Source organism: Anastrepha ludens, chromosome 6, assembly GCF_028408465.1.
Source record: "Anastrepha ludens isolate Willacy chromosome 6, idAnaLude1.1, whole genome shotgun sequence".
NCBI classification, from domain to species: Eukaryota; Metazoa; Arthropoda; class Insecta; order Diptera; family Tephritidae; genus Anastrepha; species Anastrepha ludens.
This window is the reverse complement of record NC_071502.1, coordinates 88710309-88719127: the sequence shown is the minus strand read 5'-3', so window position 1 is coordinate 88719127 and position 8819 is coordinate 88710309. Positions and strand designations below refer to the sequence as shown.

The following is an 8819-nucleotide window of genomic DNA, read 5'->3' as shown; positions in this document are numbered from 1 at the left end:
GTTTTGCTACTGTTGCGTCTGATGCCAGGCTATCATTTAATTATTCATTATGAGATTGTGCCAATTTCAATGACTTATTACTTGGTATTAATGTGGATAATTTATTTGCTGTACTTGACACATCTAATAGTTTTTCTGTCTTTGAGTCCATTTTGTCTAAACTCTGCTTGGGCAACATTTCGCTCAGTAGTAAAAAGCCTTATAAATTACCCTGGTATTCTAAGAGTTTGAAAAAGCATACAAATCTTAAAAATAATTATTTCAAAAAGTTGAAATCCACTAAGAAACATTTGTATTTCGTTAAATATAAAGAAACGTTAAAGTACGTCCTATATTAATAAGATGGAATTGAACATTAAAGCAAATCCCAAAACCTATTGGAAATATATAAAATCTAGAAGTGTTCCCACTAGTATCTCTTTAGACAATAGTCAAGCGTGAAGCTCAAGTGAAGCGGCAAATTTATTTGCTGAGTTTTTTATTGTAAATCTAATTTTGTTGATGAAGAGCTTGATCTTTCGTGCGATTATGCCTTGAACTTTGGAATTCTTTGCCTTTCTCCTGAGGATATTAGTAATCTTCATCATTGTTGGCTGGACAACCCTGGTCGGATCTTCGTCTTCCATATGCCTCTAATTGTCTCGGTTTCGTGCCTGTGTCCTCCATGCTCGAAGTCCCAATAAGCCTGCATCTTCTTCTACGCCGTCTATCCGTCTAAGCGGCGGACGGCCCCTTCTTCTCTGTCTGTGGCATTTACCGAAGAGTATTTGTTGAGATGGGCACTCCGTGTTAGCCCGCAATATGTGACCTGTCCTTCTCAATATGTTGATCACTCGCCTTTATCGCATAAATTATATGAGCGATACACTGAAAACTTTGTTTTTCTGTCTAGGAGGCGACTCTTTAGGCGTTGACACAGCGAGAAATAGCAGCACTTGGCAATTTTATTGTCATGATTAATGATAACCCCAAGGTATTTAAATTCCTTCACTACTTTAAAACCATAGTTACCGATTTTTTGTATTTGACCCACATTGTGTCTGACAGAGTCTGATGTAGTTGAAACTAGCGCTTAAGTTTTGGCTTCGTTTATTTCTAAACCCATACATTTTGCTGCTCTCTCAATCCCTGATAACCTTTTCAAGGGCAATATTAAAGAGGAGACATGGGAGCCCATCCCCTTGCCGAAGTCCGTTCAAGGTGGCGAACTTTCGCGACAGATTGTTCTGAACTCTTACTACGTTCCTTACATTCTGCATGGTCGAGCGTGTTAAACTTATTAACTTATCGGGAATAACGAATTCCGCCATCGCTAAGAAGAGCTGGTTCCTAATTATGCTGTCGTAAGCTGCTTTGAAGTCTACGTCGTAATGTCGTAGGTAGGTAGGTGAAATGGTTGAAATGCCGGTCTGACACTCCTCAAGTAGCACTAAAACGCCGTTTTGATATCATTATGAGACCTCCAACAGGCAGATATCTACAGCCAGCCAGAAGTGTTGATATAATGGAGGAGATTGATTGGACTTAGGTTGGCGCACTGCCCCAGGCTGTCGAAGTCATGTCGTATTCTCGAGCCTTTTCTAAAGTCTGTCTTACTACGAAAATTTGGTCAATCGTTGATCTTCCCTCTTGAAAACCAGCCTGACACCTACCAATGATGCGTTTAGCATGCGGTTTAAGTGTAGCGCTTAGAATATTTTGCAGATGCTGCTCAAAAGAGTTATGGGCCGGTAATTTTCACAGATCAACATGTCTCGTTTTTTTAGGTTCTTCATACCAAATTTTACAAACCAGCTGATATATGGTAAGGAAGTTTTTATTACTCATGTGTTTAAGAGCTCTGCTGGAATCTCGTCAAAACCACAGGATTTGTTGTTTTTTTGAGCTTTGATAGCCGCCATGAACTACTGGAAAGAAAGTTCTTCCACCATTTCTGAAGACTTGAACTGTGGTTGTTCGGGCTCAATACCTGTAATGTTTCTGTTAAAAGTTCATCAAAACATGTTGCCCACCTTTCGAGAATTTGGTTTTTTTTTCGTTAAGAGTAAACCATCTTCATTTTCACTAGGATATTAGTAATGCTCTACTTAAATTGAAATTGTCCTCTCAAACTGATGCTGATGGACTTTCAGCAGTTTTGCTAAAAAATTGTCCGGTCTTGGTCTATCCCCTGAAAACCATTTTCAACAAATCTTTATCGTCGGGGTGTTTCATTGACGCATGGAAGCTCTCTTCCAATACGCCCTTCTTTAAGAGTGGCAATAAAAATTACATAAGAAATTATAGGCCTATTTTAAAGCTATCGACTATTTGCAATACATTTTTGTGCACGTGGTCAATGCGAAACTGAGTTTTGCGGTTAAATCTTTAATTAGCCCAAATCAGCATGGGTTTGTAGCCAACAGATCTACAGTATCTAATCTGGCTGTGAATAGTGTAGTTTTTGGTGAATACTGCATTGATTCTTTCTGGGCTGGTTTCCAGATCGATTGTATTTACACTGACTTTTTGAAAGCCTTCGACAAAGTTTCTCATAGAATCTTAATTAAAAAATATAGCTTGTTTTGGCTTTTATTCTGTGTTTCTGCAATGGATACACTCTTATTTGAGCAATAGACGTTGTGTTGTAACAATCAATGGTATTTCATCTACTCTCTTTACTGCCAGCGCTGGTGTTCCGCAAGGAAGTATCTTGGGACCGCTCTTACTTGTGTTATTTATATAATGACATCAAAATTTGTTTTTCATTTGCTAAATTTTTGCCTTATGCTGACGACCCTAAGATCTTCGCAGCGATCAAGACTCAAGAGCATGTCATTAAGCTTCAAGCCGATATGGATAGGTTTTACTCGTGGTGCCTCAATTCAAGTCTTTTGCTGAGCTTGTCCAAGTGTTTTCAAATATCTTACTCGAAAAAATCTAACATTTCGTGTACTAAGTACAGTTTCTCGACTTATGTCTTGCAGGGTGTTAGCGAGTTTAACGATCTTGGCCTTACCCTCCATACCAAACTTTCTTTTATATATAAAATGATATAAATGATATTACTTCAAAATCTTTCTCGATGTTGGACTTCGCCAGAGAGAACGCCGGTCTCATTTAGAATATGCTGTTTTTATTTGCGGACCATGTAGTCATGTAGGCCACCAATAGAACCGAGCGTGTGCGAAAAAAAAATTCTCAAGTATGCCCTTCGGTCTCTGAATTTTATTGATCCCTTGCCATCTTATTCTGCTCGTCTCCTTAGAAATTCGTAGGTCTATACTGTGTCTGTCTTTTATTCATAATATTATTATTGGAGTCATTGATTGCCCCTATTTGTTGGAAATAATTCGATTTAATGCTCCCCATCTATCGATAAGGAATCTTTTCCCTTTATATGGGGAAAACCTTACAACTTAGTATGCCAGTAATGTTCCCATTATGGGCTTACATACGTCCAGAATTTTCAACAAATCGATTTTTTTTCGATATTTCGAAAGAATATACTGTGACATTTTCATGCGGAAATTTCCTAATATAATATTATAGCTTCTACATCCCATTAACTAGGTAGAGAGCGGTCCGCGCGCTCCTCCAAACTTTTTCCGGCACGGTCTGCATGATAACTCATACAGTTTTTAATATTTTTTCATGCGTTTTTTTCTTAATTTTCAAAAGTGTTTTTTCTATACTCTGTCGAACCGGATTTTTGATATTTTTATTAAAAAAATTTATAAACATAATTAAAGTGTGACAATTATGACGTAAAACACATACTTTTTTTTAAAATGCGGTAAATTGCAAAATTTTTCGAAATTCAAAAATCCGGCTCGACCGACTATAACTACAACTATATTTTACAAGAATTTTTTTACTTTTTACAGATCCATCAACATTTCAAGGAGAAATGATGCAGACCGTGGAGCAACTTTTTTTCATTGTACTTTGTACGTGATTTTTTATATACTAATTTTTGTAAAGAAAAATTAAAATAAATTTTTTTATAAAGTTTAAGTACTAATAAACAATGTATAAAATTTTATATTTATTTCTATTGTTATCCCTTTTAAAAACAGTTTTTCTTTTAGCGCATTTTTGGCGCTGCTGGATGTATGTAACCCCTTAATAATGATGTTAAATAAATAACTATTATACCTATATTATATGTATTTGTAGGGCATCGCTAAATTTTTAATACCTGTTTTTTAGTACAACTTTTTGGTGGCACTTTCATGAATTTAATTCTGATTTATAGCATTTTCACTGGTTTATAAGTTCTCGAAAAAATGGAAAATAAATCAACAAAGTTTTTCTTTCATGGCACCAGCGGTCTGGTTTATGAAACACCAATTTTCCAATTCCTTCAAGTTTTCTGCGTTTAGCAGAAAAAAGAAAAAATTGCATAATACGGAGAGCCTAAAACCTTCAGAGATACGAATTCAAACACATCGTAATGTTGCTCGGTGCAATTAACCAGCCTCGACAAGTATACGATTTACCCAAGGAAATACATGCACATCTTCTATAATTAAAAGCATTTCATTTAATACTTCAAAGAAATGACTATTAAGCTATACAAAAAATATAGTAAGTACAATAACCGATTAATTAAAAAAAACATGAATATATTATATGAAATGCGGATAGGATAGAAATATTCCTATAGCTCAGTGTTCTCCGAAGTCGCACTACGTCCACGTACCGCGCTGCGTTCAAAATCATGCTGCCGTGCCATATGATTATTCAGATTGCCCACGCATTGGTACGACTTACCGCATGTGGGGCACGCAAATGGCTTCTCGCCGCTATGCACCAGTAGATGAGAGTTGAGATGGCCTCGTGTGAAGAATGCCTTTGTGCACTGATCACACTTGAAGGGACGCTCCTGTACCGTTACATGTGTGCGCATATGAGTGCGTAATACCGATTTGGTGGGCCAACGCTTGCCACACTCAAGACACTCGAAGTTACGCGGTTTCGCTTCACCAGTGTGGATGCGCAAATGTGAAGAGAGTTGCGTACGTAAAACGAAACGACGATCACAATGCGAACACGCAAATGGACGTTCATCCGAATGCACGGAACGCTGATGATAGCTTAGACTGTGACGTGACGCGAAAGTCTTGTAACATACGTCGCATTCATACTGCAGACCATCGCCGAGCTTATGAACCGAGATCATGTGCAGTTTGAGTTGGAATTTTCGTGTGAATTTCTTTTCACATTCGGGGCAAGGATGCCGCGATCTGGGTGTATTATCGCGAGCATTCACCGACGAGCAGTCAGTGTTAGAGGCTGAACTATCCGTGTGAGTGTGTTGTGGACTAGCTGGTTGGCCTTCTTGGTCTGCGCCATTCTCTACAGTGTTTGTGAATGTCTGCAATCTGTCACCTACAGTTTCTGTATCGTTGTTCAGTAGACGCAGATCCTTAACGGTGCGGTGTATGAGTGCTTTACTGCCTTGTTTCTTTGTAGAAATTTCACTATCCGGCACATGTTCAAGACTGTACTCTTCCAATTGCAAGATGTCATCCAACATAGCAAGCTCATTTGGACCTGTGATGATAGTAGTGAAAATTCACTTTTTATCAGGCTTGCGTATTTTCTATTAAAACAATTCCATCTTTAGCTTACCCAATTCGCCTGTCAGCTGCAGACCAACCGCACACCCCAAATCATCCGCTACTTGCTGACCCTTAGTATCGAGCAAATTGACAAGATGTAGTGCTTCTTCGATGGCACGTTCCGTATCTGCGTAACGACGTTTCAGCTCTCGTTCACTCTCCTCGCAACGTCGTCTGAACGCTAAGGTGTCACGCACACGCAAAAAACAATGGTCACAAATCACCTCCGGCAGTCCATCGCCGGGCGCAAGGTGCAGGTTGGGCGAGCAGGTAAGCAAAGCAGCACACAAACTTTCACCAAATTCGAAGACGTCACAGTCATTGTTATCAACACCCAAAACCGTTATTGTATCGAAAATGGCATAGGTGCTAGCGGGATTCTCCCGCAAACAACACCGACAAACTTGAAAATTCGTCATTACGATCGGATTGTGGATTAAATAATTCACCAAAACAAAAAAAAAACAACTTTAGACGTTCGGCAGCCGCCTTTACAAATTCGCTCTTCCACACTTTTGTTGTAAATTTTTTGGTTTCACCCAACTACTGGTCCGTCAAGACATTCTATCCGATACTCTCATCTTCGCTGTCACCGCTGCAATGCCGAATGAAAGCGACTAGCCACAGCCGGTACCCGCTGATCGAAGGCGCTAGCATAATCTAAGGTCCCGGAGCAGTGATAACACAGAAGAAGCTGATGAGCTTACATGTACACAAATATAAACATTGTTGTTGCTGCTGGTGTTAAGGTTCGCTTGCATCACGGGCAAAATACTCACAATGTTTAGCAAATGTTTGCGAGCGATAGCCCTTGACCCTTTTGCCCGTTGCTGATGCTACGAAAAATCGATAATGCCGGGAGAATCGCAAACTAGCAAAGGCGCATGGGACAGATAAGCCTGTAGGAGAATATTTGATAGTGTTTGGCTTGAAAATGTGTTAATTGATAAAAACAAGTCACTTTTTTACAATACTTTCTTTACTATATTTTTAATCCTAATTGTTGCATACATTCAGAAATTCTTCAGTGTGTTTTTGTGTTATATTTTCAGTAATTCATGAATCGAAAAAAGTTCATTCCACTACTACCTTCTGAAATTTTCCTCTCGTTTCATTTTACGACACTAATTAGTTGACTCTTAGTTGATAACTCAAGTCCATCTAGAATATTACTTGTTTACAGTGGTTGTTTACACTAATTGATTAGTTGTTGATGATTAATCACTAAGTGCTCAATAAGCGATGCCTGGAAACAACATCGATGATATTTATTTGGTGGATTGCCCTCAGATAAGCTAAACCCAATGCGAAATTAAGCCTTGTAGCGCCAAGTAGTTGTCGGTATGGAATATATTGCGCAGAAAAAGGAGCACTGGCTGGAATTCGTGATGGCATAACTGGTCTTGCCTAGCCGCATTTACACCTCGAATTGGTTTATGAGGAGAAAAGCTCAGACCCTAGATATCCCACGCTTGCTATGCTTAGCTCTTAGACCAACTAGATTTTGGTTCCAAGCGATATGAATTCTAGCCCCTACATGGCGCAAAAAGGTGCTTGCACATCAAAAATTGTAAAAAAAAACTGATCCTTCGTGAGTCGGACTACACAAAGCTAGACCAGGAGTCAATTACGTTTAAACATTTTAAATGCTGGAACGAATTATGTTTGGAATTGTTTTGAATTTATGTTTCTCAAATAAGCGAAACTGAAAACTGATGGAACAGTTTTTAGGGGTTTCATCATTCTCTGCAATGCTGAGGTGCATAGGCCTTAATTAGTTTCTACAATGATTGTGGCAACACAATTGACTGCTTATAAAGGGGTTTCCAATAACAGGTGTTAGGTGTTAAACAGGAGAGATGATTAACGAATTTTCATGGCTGGAATTGTATGGTATTGATCTGGACAACGTTTATTTTCAACAAGGTGGTGCTACGTGCCACACAAGCAACGAAACCATTGATCTTTTACGGGGAAAGTTTCCGGACCGTGTTATCTCTCGAAGAGGTGATCACAATTGGCCACCGAGATCTTGTGATTTAACACCTTGTGACTTTTTCTCTTTGAGGCCACGCGAAAGAGAAGGTCTACGCAAACAGCCTAGGGTCGATTCAAAACCTGAAAGATGGAATTCGTGAGACTATAGAGGACATAGGGCAGCCACTTTGTAATTCAGTTATGGAAAATTTCATCAAAAGGATATTGTCCTGTAAGCGTGGCACGACCAGTGGTCATTTGCCTGATGTTATTTTCCACTATTAACGGCATAACTTCCTCTTTATAATGAAATAAACATCCGATCATTTATATTCAAAAGTTAGTATTTTTCTTTGAATATCAAAATAACACCTCTGTTTGGAAAACCCTTTACTTACCCAAAAAAGCATGTCAAAATAAATATAAAAATCGAGATTTTATTGACTATTTTCATTGGTTGACACGAAGAGATTTATTTCGAATTACTTCATTCAGCGCGAAGGGAAAATAAGGACTACGAGAGTCGTTTAAAAAGTCCGTGCAAAGTCAGAGAGACGGCACTACTGGCTTTTGTTTAGTTCTAGTTTAGATTCTTTATGAGGTTTGCACTTCGATCTCATGGCCTTTTGTGCCCTTATGTTTAGTTAGTAGCATATTTTGGAGGAACACACACCAAGATTGGTAGTATCTTTTTGTGTTTGGCATTCGTTTGAATCGTGGAAGTCGAGTAATTTCAAAAAAACTCCTTTTCCAACACAACAACGCTCACGCTTCAGCAGTTGAGATCACAAAACTAATGGAAATAGGGTCCCAATACGTTTAACATCCGATCCATTGGATTAACATTTGTTCACAATTTGAAGAAACGGCTGGCGGGAAGTAGATTTTATTCTAACGAGTAGGTGATTGCAGATACGAATGGCCATTTTTCAGGTTTGGACAAATCCTATTATTCGGAAGGAATCAACAAACTAGAACAGCGTTGGACGAAGTGTTTAAGCCTAAAAGCAGACTATGTCGAAAAGTAAAAAAAGGTTTATCGCAAACGATTAAGTAGCTTTTACTTTTGCACGGGCTTTTCAAACTACCCTCGTACTAAGTATAGGAATACTGGCGACTGAGTTATGGTGTTCATTGCCGGAGCCCGGTATTGTGGAGGACCAACTCATGCTTTCTTCACCGGTTCACACAATTAATTATGTTTGGGACTATTTGACTAAAACCCCTAACAGGGCC

General features: G+C 38.8%; 1 protein-coding gene across 1 annotated transcript; it reads right to left on the bottom strand.

Moving 5' to 3' along the window:
* Nucleotides 1–4184: 4184 nt before the first annotated feature.
* LOC128866154 (zinc finger protein 33A) lies at nt 4185–6214 on the bottom strand. Its single transcript, XM_054106671.1, has 2 exons — nt 5617–6214; nt 4185–5538 (listed from the first exon to the last, which is right to left on the bottom strand). The coding sequence occupies exons 1-2, from the start codon at nt 6023–6025 to the stop codon at nt 4643–4645; spliced, it is 1305 nt and encodes a 434-aa protein (XP_053962646.1). The 5' UTR covers nt 6026–6214; the 3' UTR covers nt 4185–4642.
* Nucleotides 6215–8819: the final 2605 nt, after the last annotated feature.